Source organism: Pteropus vampyrus, unplaced genomic scaffold (assembly GCF_000151845.1).
Source record: "Pteropus vampyrus isolate Shadow unplaced genomic scaffold, Pvam_2.0 Scaffold143, whole genome shotgun sequence".
Classification (NCBI taxonomy): domain Eukaryota; kingdom Metazoa; phylum Chordata; class Mammalia; order Chiroptera; family Pteropodidae; genus Pteropus; species Pteropus vampyrus.
The window spans coordinates 1903583-1920147 of NW_011888924.1; the positions used below are offsets into that span (position 1 = coordinate 1903583).

The following is a 16565-nucleotide window of genomic DNA, read 5'->3' on the forward strand; positions in this document are numbered from 1 at the left end:
TAATTAATATGAAAGTCTGCTGACCACTATGATGTACACCTGAAACTAATATAAAAAAATACTGAATGCCAACTCTAACCGTAAATAAAAAAAAAAAAACTGAAAATTAAAAAAAATATTTTTAATTAAAAAAAAAAATCTGTTTGAACACACCTTTGGGACAACTAAGACTTTAAAATCACCTAGAACCAGAAAAAAACGCACTGCACTGAAACCACAGTGGGTTTTTATTAAACTGATGCTCCCTAAGCAGATTTTACCAAAAGATGCTAACCATACAATACTATTAATGAATAATATCCAAAAAAATTTTTGTTCATGGCTACAAGAGAAGTTAAAAGCTATCTTATTAAACAATGGTTGGTGCACTCATTCACACTTCCATGTGTACAAGTGAGCATGAGAGGGAACACGTGTGCGAAAGCAGCACAGAGAATCAAGATTAATTTACACAGTCAAGTAATATGAAGTGAAAGAAACATTTAAACTAATCCACAGCTCTTCTCCTTTGTCATTCTGCAATGGTGCTACAGGAGTGAAGACAAAGTGGTAAGGATGAGAACATTTTGTACTTTTTCTCAGAAAGTTTAAAATTTTTTAATAAAAAAATTAAATTGTTTTAAAATCTACATATCCATTTGTAGAAAAGGCTACTTCTTAATGGTACTATTGAACTGTTTTCTTTTCAGATCTTCTTTTGTATGCATCATGTCAAGAATGTCTTATAAATTCTTAAGGAAAAAGAAAGAAACCTTTTTTTTAAACATTAATTTCTTTAATAAAAACATTTATGTTGTTACAATACTGGGAAACCAAATATAATTTAAACTCTATATTAAAATTTTGAATGTCTATGTATATACTTTAAAATTATAAAATTATAAAAAAATAAAATTACAAAATTATAAGGACAGAAATATTTTTATGAAAATATTTACAAAAAATAACACATCTGAATAGCTATTTATGCATGTAATATGTCATAAGAGTTTACAAGCTCCACTGGTAATTTAAACTTTACAATGGAACATTTAAGGCTCCAGAAAGATGTATAAATATATACTAAAATTAATATTTAATAATGTGGCTTTAAATGAGGATCAAATGAATTCTAGCAGTATTTGCCTAATATACTTACACATTTCATATTTGCCTCATATATATGAAATTATTAAAAGTCGCATTATACAGTATTTCCCTCATTCTCTAAGCACATTTGACTAGATCCAAACTAGAAAAGTAGGATGGTAATTTAAAGAAATACAGATTAAATGTTATCTAGTTATATTTGACTCTTTAAAAATGGAATGTGCGCTAAGAATTTATATAAAAATAAATCTAAAAATGAAAATGAAACATAAAAGTATACTACACTCCCCAGTTTACATGTAATCTATGTTTACTTGCTTTTTTAAAATAAAATATATCCTTTTAAAAAGAACGAGTCACCATAAAAAATAAATTTAAAAAATAAGATAAAATAATTAAAATAAAAAGAACAGGAACCCTTACATTATTTATGCTTTCTCAAAGTTAAAACTTTCCCAGAGCAAAGAAATTTCTTACAGTGTATTCTTGATTCATAAATTACCACTTTGTTGCTAAAGCTGATGTAGTTTTCTAACCTTTTTTTTTTTTTTGCAACCATGCTCCTTATTCTTTAAACTCTTTCACAGATTTCTGGAAGGTCATACTCTCCCAGTTTTCTTCCTATCTTCCCAGATGCTCCTCCATCTTCCATCCAAGCATCATCCACCTTTGAAAAGCTGCATCCTGCCCTCTTCTTACTCTGTAATTCTCACTACGTGAGGCTGCCCTCTCCTAGATCCCTCAGCTCAGGGCTGTAAACCCAACTGTCAAACAGACATCTTGGTTCATATGCTCTTCAAACTCAGTACGAGCAGAAGAGAGTCACCATCTGACCTCTCCACATATCACCCAAACCAATCCTCTCCTGTATTATACAACTTAAGAGCACCATCATCCACCTCAGTGTCCAAGACAGAAACCAAGTAATCCTTGACCCTGCCTCTCACCAACCTTCATTCCTCCCATCATACAATCACCAGGCCCTCTTAGTTCCTCCTTTTTTGAATTCATCTGCATCTCAACATTTTTTACTTGGATTACTGTAACGCCTAACATGACTTCGTACTTCAAATCTGTTCTCTGAACTACCACCACCAGAGGGTCTTTGTAAAATGCGAGTCTGATGATAAGCAGACAAGTACAGCTTTCTCACCACCCACCCCACCACACATGTGCCTCTCATTACAATTATGATGGCAAACTGTAGCTTCCCCCAAAACTCTACGTTCTTATTCTCATATCCTGTTTCATTTAACTGAATACCTTTGTCTTATTTCTTACCTGCCAATTTTACCTGTTTTTCAAAATTTAGCTTAAATACCATGTGGTCCCGAAAGAAGACTTGATTCCTTCCTTTACTTGACCATCCTCCAGCTCCCCACTAATGTGGGGCAGGTGCCTCTCCATGGGGCCCTTGTGCATTCCTCTCTCGCAGTGCTAATCACATTGCATTATAACTCTATATTTATAGGTCTGTCTCCCCATACGAACTTTTGGGGAACAAAGAAATATGTTTGCCTTAGAATCAGCAGTGACTAGCCTAGAACTTAACACTTTTGAATACTCAATAAAATTTGTCCTTTCAATTAACTTTATATTTTTGTAATAATCTGAATTTTTCAAGGTACCATATTCCCATTTCAACTACTTTATATTATCCCCTAACAAATTTGTGAAATCTTGTAATATTTTCTTAACTAACATGGGCAATATATTGTTTTACTGTTAATATCTGTTTTAGAATCTGCCATCCCAAAACACCTGATCACAATTTAGCAGCCATGCAAAATTAATCTCACAGTTTTAAAGCAATAAGAGAATTCTCTTGTGACATTTAGCTATGTCTTGCAACAAAACTCTTGAGGTAAAAACACTAGGAAATACAAAATACAGCTTTTCCCATAGAAAATTTATCATATGTTCAAGATGCAGAAATTACAGACTTTCCAATAGAAGTTAGTTATTGATATTTAATTTTTCTAAAATAAGCTAAAACTAAATTACATTAGTAAGCTTTCTAAAGTATTTAAAATACGTATTTTTAAGATTTAATAATTCTGAAATACCCAAAATACAAAATATGTCCTACAATTAACAAAGATATTTCTTAAGAAAAAGAAAAACCATCTTCCCATTGTTACATGCCACATGTGAAATCAGCATTACAGCTTACATAATTCCTAACCTTTTGGGGAATGACAGGATAACAGCCAACCAAATTTCCAAAAAATTTAAAACCACGTTTGTACTAAAAGAAATATGGCTCTATCAATCTTAGTAATAGTTATATCTCTTGAGTATAACCTTAAAAATTTTCAAAGCTATACAGTGAATTTCACTTCACATAATTTTTGATTATATGAACAACAAGAAAAACCAACCCAGGTAATAAGCCAATCCCTGGGTTTACTGAGGCGAGAAACAGAACCAAGGTATAACCAAAAGAGGCCTTGCCCACCTTAATGATGAAATGCACATTCACACACCAGGCCTTCCATGCCAGCTGTCCGCTTTGAGAAGCCGCAACCCGATTAGGCATGCCACTACACAGTCTAATGGACGCGACAGCTTCAGCCAAAGTCAATTTCTTTTGAAAATGTATATCTTAGAATCAAGTACACGTCACTTCAAGGCAGAATTGTTGAATGCATATCAATATGCAGTTGAGGACGAGAAGTTTAAAAAAAAATACCCTAAAAGAACTGAAAAGCATTTTCTAAAACTTAAATAAAATGCAATGTTATCCTTACCACCTCCATGCATCTCACATTAAAAATGAACATAAAGAGAAATCTTACTTTCTGGACTGCTTTGAAAAATCATCTCTTAAAAAAGAAAAGATAAACTTGATTACTAAATCCAACCTCAAGGCAAAATATATTTTGTCTAAACCTCAGAGGCTACATTCAATCTATTTTCAAGGAAGGAATGCCAAGGCGACCATGTAAAAGTATAGTCCAATCCTTACAATTAAATTGTAAGAAATCAGTAAGAATTCCCTTGATACTATAGTCACAATTGTAATATTCCGCTTAAATTGTCAAAGATCACAAATTATAAACACATTCTCTGGACCTAGGGAAATATCCTATCAATTGTGTGCTAAGTCTAACTACGAAGTCTCAAAAAGGCAAATTTCAGTGCATTCAGAATACATTATTACTGTCATTACACATAAACGTCATTTACCCATATAGCTGTCTTCTGATTTTAAAATAGTTCTCACTGCACCACAAAACATTCCTCACCATTCTAAAGGTGACTTAGTCTCACTTTTGCTTCAACAGACAAGCAAAATGACCCAACTGGACAAAGTGGAGCATTACCCAAGAGCCGAATCCAACTTCGGCCTGCTTTTGTATAGCCCTTGACTAACAGTGGTTTTTACAAAAACAGAAAACAAAACATAACAAAGAAAATATTCAACAAAGCCTGTATAAAGTCCACAAAGCCTGAAATATTTACTCTCCATCCATTTACAGAAAGAGTGTGCTAATCCCCCACCACAGCACAGTTTACTAGCTGCGCACGGACCTCCCCGAAATCCATTTTTAAACCATATCTCAGTTGTGTTATCTGTGCTTAAAGAATTTATCAAATGTGAATTCAAGCCACCATTAAAATGCACATAAATATTAATTTTAAAGGGTAAAGGAGAAAACAGAAAATACACTTTTTTAAGCAATGTGTGAAACTTTGTCAAAGACTTTAAAAATCCTTACAATTTATATCTGTACTTTGTCCCTTGTCTATCTGTTTGCAGATGCCCTCCCTCTGAGAACTCCATCTCATAACTAACAGGATTTGCTTTTTTGTATGTGCACCGGTTCTGTATTGTACTTCACAAAATTTTACAAGCCTGCCAAATGCAGAAGGGTAATTTACCAGCCTTCACATCCAGGGTTACCTTTGGGTGAGAGAGAATCACTGGAAATTTTCCAAAATTCTCTGACACAGTAACTATCTACTTGTCACTTTAGACATATAGCAAAAAAATTCTCATTTCTATCTTTAAGATCCTTCAAAACTCTTGTGTAGTTAGCATATATAACATATCAAAAGTGATCCTTACAGATTTATATTCAACTTGTAAATATCCCTATTTGAGTCGACAACCATGATCTAATTTTAAAGATTAAAAAAACAGAAAAAGCTCAGATGTTCCTATAAAAAGACTATACACTATCTACCACACTGTGCACATTGTCTTAACCATAATCATTTTTTTTCATATCTAAGGGCAATTCTACACCACGATCATCAAGTGTTACATAAGGGTTACACATTAGTAATGTGTTGGTTCCTTTCTATTTCTTCGTTTGTTTTTGATGATTATAATAGCAATTTATTGTCATTGTAGAACATTTCAAAAATAGAGAAAACTGTTATATATTAGAATATAAAAATCATCTGTTAATTCCACCAACCAGAACACTTTGCTTTAACTCTTTCCAATACTTTTATATACAAATATATTCATATGTGTGTGCATTATTTACAGTAAATAGTTTTACAACTAGTATTTCTCCCTTAATATTATATCATAACCATCTTCACTGTATTAAAAATTCTTCAAGAACATTATCTCAGTAGTTATATAAGTTTGCTTATATGGCTATATCATAATTTACCTAACTTATTCTTCACTACTCTTTGAGAGACATTTGCATACAGACATCTTAATCTTCACCTCTGATTGTTTCTTCAGGACGATCCCTCATAAACAGAATCACTTCACCAAAAAGTTTAACTTTTCCAAAGACCCTCAATACAAACTTGCAAATGGCCCCCCAGAAATAACTTACCAACTGAGTTTGCCACCAGTGCTCATTTCACATTGCAATTTTTAAGCTCCTCTTGTCATTGGCTTTAGAAGCCTTTGCAAGGTGCTCTCAGAGTGAACTTTCATCCTCTTACGTTTCTTGATCAGAATCTGACCTCAATTTTTTAGCATTTATTTTTTTCATTCAGACAAATTTATATTTTTAAAATAGTATTTTTAAAACAATAATCCATAAACTTACTAGTATTTAGTTATAAGTTCTAAAGTAATGTATATGGAATAATTTATAAATGTTAACAAAATATTAAATATAATTTATAATTTTTTTGGAATTTCTGGTTATCGTACTCCAAAATGGTCTCTAAGATTCTGAGAGGCTTTTAAGCTCTGTTTCACCCCAATATTTATGATTTGTCATACTGTTCTTTTCTAAGGAAAAGGAAACTCTCATAATGTAAATAAAATGCACACGTAACATTACTGTTAATGACATGATACAAACCATTGTCCTTGTTATTTAATAACCGACCATTTCACTAGAACTGTCTATGGACATAATCGATAAGTCTGGTAAGAGATTATCAATGGGCCATGATTTAAAGTCTTAATGAAAAATACATTCTAGCTGACTTTGTAAATCTTACATGTATTTCATTTAAACACTTTCCAAAAGCTAGATCATGTTTAATCTAGAAACAGAATAACACAAGGCAGCTTTAAGTTTTCTCTTTTCCTTTTCTGAATATGTCCTTCGATGGAGTGTTCAGTGTCAATAATATTAATAAGGTACCAAAAAGGCAGCTCAGAAAAAAAAAAATGTTGGTTAGGCTGTATTTAAGGGAAAATTACTAATAAAAATGTGTTAATGCCTCATAACTGTGGTTCAATTTTTAAGGCTCATTCCATTTTATCTAAAAAGTAGATAGAATGCTACTACCAAATATAACAACTATTTCATTAACATCTTTTACTCATACTTTGATTTCTGAGATTACTTTTCCTAGAATGATTAACATAAGGTTTTGATTTAAACACTTTTGATTTAACCTGTGAGATATGAATAAAATGTAAAACACATGAAAGCATTTATAAACTCCTATAAAGGTATTTTATCATTATCAAAGTTTCCCAGAAGATTTAAATCATTTCATTCTTAAAATTACTTTCCAAAATATGTGATCTTTCAGTTTTTGTACATTTATTAAACACATATATGCTGAGTGCTCACTCTGCCAGGAGGAGCAGAAACCACATGTTTACACGCCCAGCACCTGGCATGTGTTGGGGAAATGACACTACGTACTGCACACTAGGGCTACCAAGATGAGCCAGACACGGTTCCTGCCTTCAGAAGGTGATATAAAGCTACTGAATGACAACCACTTTACCACCTCACATAGGCATACCTCCATTTTAAAAATGAAAAATACCATCCAAAGGGGAGATTAACCCAAAAAAAAATGTTTCTAACGTAACTTACTTGCTGACTTCTTTATACTGGGCTATCTCCTCAATATAAAGAAGGTCATGCAACCGTGACTGATAGTTGGTCTTGGTCAATGATTTGTCTAAAACGGACTGGGTAAATAGCTGGTCAGCAGAGAGAGGAATTTGGTATCTGATAAGAAGGCTCTTCTCCAAATCAGTAGTTTCATTAGGTTCAAAATCTATAATAGTCTTAGAAGAAGAATCCCAACGCTTAGCTGTGGTTACTAGCTGTTGTTTTGCATGCATCAGGTATTCAAGATCTAGATGGAAACAAAAAAGACATTTATAAAGGAACACAGCATTAAAATTCTCAAATAATACATTAAACATTTTGGTAAGAGAGTATTATATGCCAGAGCTAAAATTCTTAAAACAGAACAATATAAAGCTCATTTAACAGAGTATTTTCCACATATCAGAAATATTTTTTTTGTCTAGCTTATTTAACAAAATAATATATATAGGAACCCATGTAAAAAATATGTTTTACATCAGGCTAGGACATACCAGAAATAGTTATTAACATTTTAAAAATACAGATTAATATTTAGAACTCAACTCTTCAGTCAAGAGAAATCTGATCTGCATGAAGAAGACATGATAAATTCCTCATAAGACAAAGTCTATCAGGTGACAATCACTTTCTCTCACTACCAATACCTGCCCCATCACAGAAAGAGAAGATCAGAAAATTGTGAAAAGTTAAATCTTTTCTTGTGTGGTAAAGCACAATGAAATTCTCTGAAAGCTAACTTATGACAAACACAAATCTTTGAGAAAGTAGTCATGAAAAACTGCTAATTCTGCAATAAAACATAATATGATGTACCATTCAAATGCCATTTTAGAAAAATCCAGTTTGGCCTCAGTTAAATTATACTGTAAGTAGGGCACGGTGTCAAAATGAATGACTGTTCAAGTTATGACATCTCTGAAAAAAAATGTAGCATAATACCAGCACCGTGAAATACATCATTAAGAAATTCTGAGCACTGGGTAGGCTCACTCTATCTGCAGTGCATAATACTTTTCTATTGGGTGGAACATACATACTCCTATAAATATGAAACTTAACCAAGAGAAAAAAAGTTGCTTAACTGACCAATCAGACCAAGATCCAATTTTAATATAACGTAATTGGAAAGATGATTTCACAACTCATTATGATTTTTGGAAGAAATAATAAAAAGTTTAAACAGAGATCAGTTAGCCTCCAAAACACAATGACAAGTTATCCTGTGCTCTTTGAAATAAGAACATAATGCAAAATTGCCATGTTTTGCTTAGTGATTTTGCTACATTTAAAAGTTATATATAAACTATAAAAATGATCATAAATATAGTCATCCACCAAGAGAAATTTTTCAATATTAGAAAATAGCTTATCCTAGTAAAGATTAAAGATTAATAAAGATTAAAATGTAAAGGGTCTAATTTAAATGTAAAGATTAAAATGTAAAGGGTCTAATTTAAATGTAAAAATGTAATAAAAAGAAAAAAAAGTAAAAGCCCTAATTTCTAACCTTTGCTCCTTGAAAGGCATTTGTAAAAGCTAGTTCTATTATTTCTCAAATGGCAATATAAACACAACTAAAGTCATCAAGCTATAAAATTTGCATTTTTTAAATACTCTGGATGAGATGATGACCATCTGTTTTTGCAATAGCCTCACAATACTGCTGACCTTTGAACAAGAGTATGAACTATGGTGGGTTCACTTATACATGGATTTTTTTCAATAAATACTATAAATATATTTTCCTTATGATTTTCCAAATAATATTTTCTTTAATTACTTTATTATAAGAATACAGTATGTAATACATATATAAAATATGTGTTAATCAACTATTTGTTTTCAGTAAGGCTTCTGGTCAATAGGCCACTATTGATATAGTTAAGTATTGGGATAACCAAAAGTTATACTCGAATTTTCAACTGCACAGGGAGCTGGTGCCCCTAACCCGAGTTGTTCAAAGGTCAACTGTAGAATTTTCATAAAGTAAACTATTCACGTTTTCTTCCCAAATCACTCTAAAATTGGGCCCTGCCTATTCATTCCCTAGATCATAGCTACGAAAAACTATTTAAATTATACAAATACCCACATTGCTAAAATAGATTATACCATCACTAAAAATCAGAAGGTAATTATTAAAATAGCAAGAATGCACAAAATTTTCTTAATGCAAAAGTCAAAAAGAGAAACAACAAGGGTACCGTAACAAATCAAATAACCAGCTCTTTTAAAAAAAATTTTTAAACTAAGTTCTATGTAATATTGAAGAATATATTTACTATAATAAAAGAATGTCTTAACTACTCTTTGGGGTGGGGGAATGATATTTCACAATTTTACTTTAAATAAGAAGTTGATTCAGACAATATTACATTCACATCCTTTAAAAAGTCACTAGTTAGTCCTGACTGATATTCAGGTAACTGGAATAATAACAGACTTAAAACAGTATAGCTTTCCTTTAAAAAAAGCTTTTTGTAATATCTATTTAATATGCAAAGCAGATTATACAGAAAGTCATCCTACTCTGGGCTAGAAGTATTCTAGCCTAGCTTTTGGGGAAAACTGTCATGAGAAAAATTTTTTTTCTCATTTTCTATGTAGTGCCATGATTCTCATCCTGATTTTATAAAATTCTTAAAATTAGTGTCTTCAAGCAGGTAGCACAATAATTTCCAAACTATTCCCAATGTTAAATTTTACTCCATTTATTTTTTTAAAGACTATAAACAGTACAAGGGAAGGGAAAGCTGAGGAAGTAGAAAGAAAAATCTTGTTAAATATCCATGTGTGCCAGCATCAAAAAGTCTACAAACTACTGATCTCAATCGTTAACTCAGATGTCAAAACCAAACTGTGGCCAGTGGCTACTAAGAATACAGAGTTTGCAAAAACCACCTGTTTCCCTGCTTCATCTGAACTTGAAACAAACTTCTGCCTCCAATCCTTTCACTTGCAAGAAGCAGTTTATTAAACCAGGTTAATTATCCACCTAACGTACAGTGTTTAAAGGTCATTAGGTCTTAAGGGGCCTTTCTAAATAGAAGAGGGAGACGACACTCTGCCATGGGGAGGGGACATGACTACTGCTGGGGCTCACGTCATCCCTGTGATGGCACATGCGTATCTGCTAACATCTAACCCAGACACCTACTAGCCTGAGCCAGTGCATCCTGGTACAACTTTTCTTCAACCTAGATTAGGCTAAAATGAAAAACACTCTGGAAAGATGAAAAGTAAACAAGTTAGGGTCAATATTCATAAAAGCACATAGGGAGAGTTTAACAGTGACTTATTAACCAATTCTTGTAATAATAAATCCAAAAGCAAACCTGACAGAAATTATACACCTATGGAATTTGTTACCCTGAGGTGTGGAAGGTAGAACCTATAAATATATTTTAAGAGAAATTCATAAGGAAAAAAAAGATAATTAGAATATACTTAATTTTTTGAAGATAACATAAGGGACGAGCTGCTGTCAAAAATAGAATTCGAGGTTGGAATAACTAGTCTGACACAAGATACGCTTCCCCTGCCCTCTGATTACTGAGAATAGCAGTGCTCTCATTTCAGCCACATAGTCAGTATTCTAATAAAGCATCCAAAGGGTTGGTTTATTTTGTCTCAAAGTATGTAGTACAGCAGACTTGAAAATCATTCTTAACAGGACCTGGAGAGTGGATAAGAAGAAAGTAAGGAGAAAAAAAAAAATCCAGTGGTCTACGTACCCAGCACAAGGGCTGACACAAAAGAGGCACGCAATAAATGCATGTTAAATATGGAATTTATTAAAACAGCTATATTTATCTAGGGCGTAAAAAGAATAAGCTGAACTGATTCCCAATTCCAAAATCAGATATCACACTCTTATCCTTAGAAAACATTTTGGTCTGTGGCTTTACAAGTCTTGACTGCCCAAATTAATGATAAAATAAAGTCCAAAAGTAATCCCAAACTACCATTTCAGTTATCCATTTGATCATTCCTTTCACCACAACTGCTATCGACAAGCAAGATGAACACCTCTCAGCTCTTCCATGTTGTCTGGCCCTATCTCCCATCTCTTAGCAAGGCTAATAGCAAGGCTACTAAAAAGAGAAAACAGGAGAGAACTACCTCATACTTTTTACATGCTTCCACTCAGGTACATTTATCTTTTATTGACAAATAAACCATTTTTAAATTTATTTTTCTATTACTTTTCTGATCACATTTTAAATATTATTTTATATGCATATAACGTGTCCTTAATTTACTAACTACTTTGGCAACTGGCAATCATTTTTAAATCATACTAAATTTTAATGTTGAGATATGCTGCTAGACTCGAAGTAGTGAAATATGTAATATCAAGTTATCAAATTTAAATATAAGAATTTTAAACATGTAGCTTTCAGATCATCAAAACAATACCAAATCAAAATCTTTCATTAATCAAAGTTATGATATGAAGTGTATAATGCAGTTTGTTTACTAAGCAGGGAGAAAATTCACTAACTTCTTTCTTTTGTAGATGTCTTTTAAAAATGTGTTTTACTGCACATTTTGAGAGGCACATCTTTAATCCAAAAAAATTGTTTAGTACATACAGTATCATTTTCTGAACCTGAATCTCACCAACAAGAAGAAAACACTGAAAAAAGCAAAGTTGAAGTTATACATATTTCTCGAACAGTTTGCAGCATTGCCATATAATGATGAGTGGAGAAAAAAAATCATTCATGACCTGCAAATTGAAAAGGTTCGGATACTTTAGATATCATAAAAATAACATTTAAAAAGTGGGGTTTTTTTTTCCGATTCAAATGTGAATCGACTAACGTAAGATTTTTAATTCAATAATGAAAAATAAATTAGAGAAAGAAATGTCTGCTATGCAATTTCATTTTAAGTTTCAAGGAGTGATGCACTAATGTAATGAAGTTCCATGATCAAATCAGTTTGACAGAGACTGAGCCTTTAATTACTGAGGTGCACTGTGAATCTCTACCAGGGAAATAAAGCATGCATCACTTCCAAATGTATTTGGACATGGAACCCTTTACCTATTATTAATATAATACCTAATTAATTTATGTGGAACACAGTTTTGGAAACATTGAGCTAATAGATGATCCACCATGGTCCAAATTTATAACTTTATGGAAGAGAAATATATGTTCCCGGCATTCTTTTAAGGACAAAAACTTACCTAAAAATGAACAATCAAGTGTAAGATGCGATAAAGATACTTTCTATCCAAATTCTAGTTTCGAACCACCATTACATTTCTTTGTGTATGTAGAAACCAAATTATATTAAGATATAATTTACAATATTATCAAAACTGTATGGAAACATGATAAAGCCCAGATTGAATTCAATTCCCCAATTCCCAACTGCACTTGGAATGACACTTTTCTACTAATTCTAAACCAAGGAAGATCAAACGATGAACTGGCTGAGGCTAGAGGTGAAGGTAGCCAGACTGACACATTGTCACCAATTTAATGAAGAAGTTCTCTTCCTCTCAATGTCTCTGAATGTTATCCACACAAGTATTTCAGGAAAAGATACAAATGAGAAACTGACATTTCACATTTTTATTGTTTCAGAATGTTTTATAAAATTGTGATTTCACATAAATCTTTTCCTCTCAACTTTTTTGCTGACAAGAACTCTGCTATAAAAAAAAAAAAAACTAACTAGCATTAAGAAAGAAGCAGGAAACAAACATTATACTTTTTACATCCTGCTTTAATTTTTCCAAAATTCTGTTGGGACTCTGTACACAGTCACACTGAAACAAATATAGTCACACAAAAAAGCTTAAGAACTTAACAAAAATATCAAGATATCCAATGACATCAATTTTAAGAGTAGAGAAAATACCAAAAAGCTAAAAATTAGCACAACAGGTCAGTTTAACAATGACAAAATAGTCAACCGAATGTCATCTAGCTTGCCTAAACCTAGATTTGTTTTCTTTTTTACATTTATAATTTCATATCATAAGATACATTTTGTACATTTTATATTGTGTTCTTGTGCTATTTATTTTTCCTGTCCTTGAAAAACAAATTTTACTACATGCAACTGTTTTAATGTTTCAAATTAGTTCAAGAAAATGCTTGTTTTCAATTATTTTCTATAATATAACCATACAGAAGTAAAACCTTATTTAAAAGAAAATAGGCAAAGATATCAAACTATAAAGAGGTTACCGGTGGTTTTTATAAAATAGTATTATAAAAAAGGATGAGGGTATATTATAGTATTGGTTACAAATTGAGAGGATATCTTTGTCTATATTAATTTCCTCTATCATATCTGAATGAAATATGACACTTCAAACTGATACATTATAAACATTAAAAATGAGACTCTTTATTTCTTCCAGTTACCACTCTCAACTCATCAGTCACTTCTTTGGACAGCTTCTCTTCCACCGCCTATACTGCAATCTCTTGCCAAGATCTGTAGGTGCTGCGGCCTTAATGACTTAGTTCTTCGTTTCTGCTTTTTAGTCTGTCTGCTAACACCCTAGTCTCAGTCCTCATTTAAAAAAAAAAAAAAAAATTCCTCCTTCTCTCTTTCCTACTTTCTTCATCCTGTTTGTAAGCCAGAAATTATCCTAATCATGTCTAATGATAAAAATAATAGCTACTATTTACTAAATACCTACTATATGCCAGATACTATGCAAGGTTTGTTTATTTCTAGTACTCACGATAATCCTCTAAGACAGGTATTACTAGCTCCATTTTACAGATGTTTCCACATGAAGCTCAGAGATGTTAAGTACTCTGCCCAGGGTCACACAGTTAATAAGGAGAGTATCAGGATTCGAAGCCAGTTTTATTTCACTCTAAAGTCTGTCCACTACTCTTTTTCTCCACTAGAAAAGTAGACCATATCTCAGGCGAAAGTAGCCCAAGTCCCCTCAATTTCTTAGGCCTATGAGGGTGCCCTGGAATCCTCTTCATCGCCACCTTCTCTTATTATCATCTATTTTAACAGTATCATTTTCTCTTACTTTTTACTGCAGACATTTAGCACTGCATATTATTAATTAAATAGGCTTTTATTAACTAGTACAAATTCTTGACAACACTTACGAACTATTCCTATAAAAAATGAATCATAAGTTACAAATCACCAATCTAAAAGCAAACTTTTAAAATACAACACACGTGTAAGCCAAGAGCATCTTTTCGGAGTTCTATTTGAGAGGAGAGGATGCATGTTGGTCTCATGTTGGTCTCTGTCATATAAATCTCCTTATGACTGAAAAAGGGTGCTTCCTAGTTCTCAAAGTTCTAGTCTCTAAAAGCAACTTAATAGTACAGGGATAGACAAAGCAGGGCAGCCGAGACAAATCCAGCCTGCTGTTGTTTTTGAAAATAAAGTTTTATTGGAACACAGCAATGCCCACTCATTTACATTGTCCACGGCCGCTTTCTCACTACAATGCAGAGTTGAGTAATTGCAACAGCCCTGTGACATAGATAATAGAAAGTATTTATTATCTGGCCCTTTACAGAAAAAATTTGCCAACTAACTTCTTTTCTAGTAAATGTAAACCAAATATTTTTCTTCGTCATTTATATCTATTTGGCTATGGGAAACAAGATATTTTGATTCCGAAAAGTACTAAGATGACAAAAAAACAATACAACAGAATAAAAACAAGTAAAAGGAATAATCAAAATAAGTAAGAAATAAAGGTAAAATGGAGTCTGGGTAATAACATTAGCACATATACAAAAAGGTAATGCCTAATTGTTCAACTCAGGCATAAATATTCCTTTAACCTTACCAGTAGCTAAAGGAGACAAAACCAGTTCCACCTGTTTGCTACGTCCAAAAACAACTTTGACATTCTTATAAATGGGACAGTGTGGTACATATTACAAACATCCTCCCCATATGGTGAGACATAGCCAATGCAAAAGCAACTTTCATACAGCTCTGCTATATGAAGTGTTTGTTAAATATTTATTGTTCTTTAAATAAAATAAAGCACCTATAAATCCAACCAAGAGCCAAAGAAATGTAGGCTAACGTGATCTTTCCTTGTCCTTTTGGATCTTGGCATAAAATTTAGGTACAGGCAGTAATATGACAATGTACAAAGAAATTCATCATCTCCTACAGGGATTTGCATGTTGAAACCAGGGACTTCTTCCCAAGGACACAGAGCAGAGCCTGTTAAAAGTGCCTTGGTCTCCTTTACACTAGTAAATGTACAAAATCAACTTATGAAAGCTTATATTTAGGACTTTTCATTCAGAGATAATGTAATAATATCAGCAAAGTTAACTGGACAGTCCGACACGGAAACAGACATTGTAGGTATATTCACAATTACCATTAAAATATATATTCTACCCAAACTAACATTAAAAGGTTTTACTGTGCCAAAATTATCTTACTTTAAAAATGAAGTTGGTAAATCAAAACAGACCTGATCATCTACTCATACAAGTTCGGGGAACCTCAAAGTGAGCTTTCCCTGATGACTGTATTAAAAGACCAGGGCATAATGTTAACCATTCTAATCCCATTACACAGTAAATGAGTCAATTAATTTGGGATTTTTTTCCTTATTATTCCCTCCCTATCTATGGAATATTTAGGGGCCAATACATATCTTTTAATGTTGTTATGATAGTGCCTTGTAATACATCGTATCAGGGGAAAAAAGTCTAAATATTACCTTCTGTAGAAGCTGCATCAATCATTACTCTTTGCATGAGTACTGGTTCCAATCCAAAGTCGAAAACTATGGTTTGGCGAAAAGTTCCAAATATTTCTGTGTTAAATGCTATCCCGACTTTATACACGTAATGATCTAATCCATTTTGGGCCATCTTTCCTCCTATCCATTCTTGACAGTTTTCTGGGACTTCTTGTGATACCTGGGTAGTACTATCTCCGGCAGATATTGCAATGATACTAAAATGAGGACGATGAGCATCATAAAGCAATGCTACACGATACAGCATTCTTGCAGGCTACAAGGAAGTTAAAATAATTCATTGAGTACAAGGGGGTAAAAAAATCCAATTGTAATTGGGCTCTTCAATGAAACCATTTCCATAAGGGACCTTTACTTTCCCATGCTTCTAAGATACTATGTTAAAAATACAAATTGTGCTCATAAGCCATTTAAGAAAAAAAATTAGAATGGTTAAAAAAATC

The 16565-nt window shown here is 32.6% G+C and overlaps 2 protein-coding genes across 2 annotated transcripts in view; both read right to left on the minus strand.

Annotated features, from left to right (window-relative positions):
* HELZ (helicase with zinc finger) overlaps positions 1-16565 on the minus strand; it is a 148479-nt gene that overhangs the window by 86195 nt on the left and 45719 nt on the right. The window contains exon 13 of the mRNA XM_023535656.1: positions 7353-7620. Within this exon, the coding sequence (XP_023391424.1) occupies positions 7353-7620 (268 nt within the window). The remainder of the gene's footprint in view (positions 1-7352; positions 7621-16565) is intronic.
* Positions 12952-16474, minus strand: LOC105297703 (probable helicase with zinc finger domain). The gene is made up of 2 exons (XM_011368505.2): positions 16081-16474; positions 12952-13921 (listed from the first exon to the last, which is right to left on the minus strand). The coding sequence occupies exons 1-2, from the start codon at positions 16367-16369 to the stop codon at positions 13911-13913; spliced, it is 300 nt and encodes a 99-aa protein (XP_011366807.1). The 5' UTR covers positions 16370-16474; the 3' UTR covers positions 12952-13910.

What these genes read in the sequence shown, in the direction of transcription:
- LOC105297703 (XM_011368505.2), bottom strand. Translation starts at nt 16,369, where the DNA reads ATGCTGTATCGTGTAGCATTGCTTTATGATGCTCATCGTCCTCATTTT.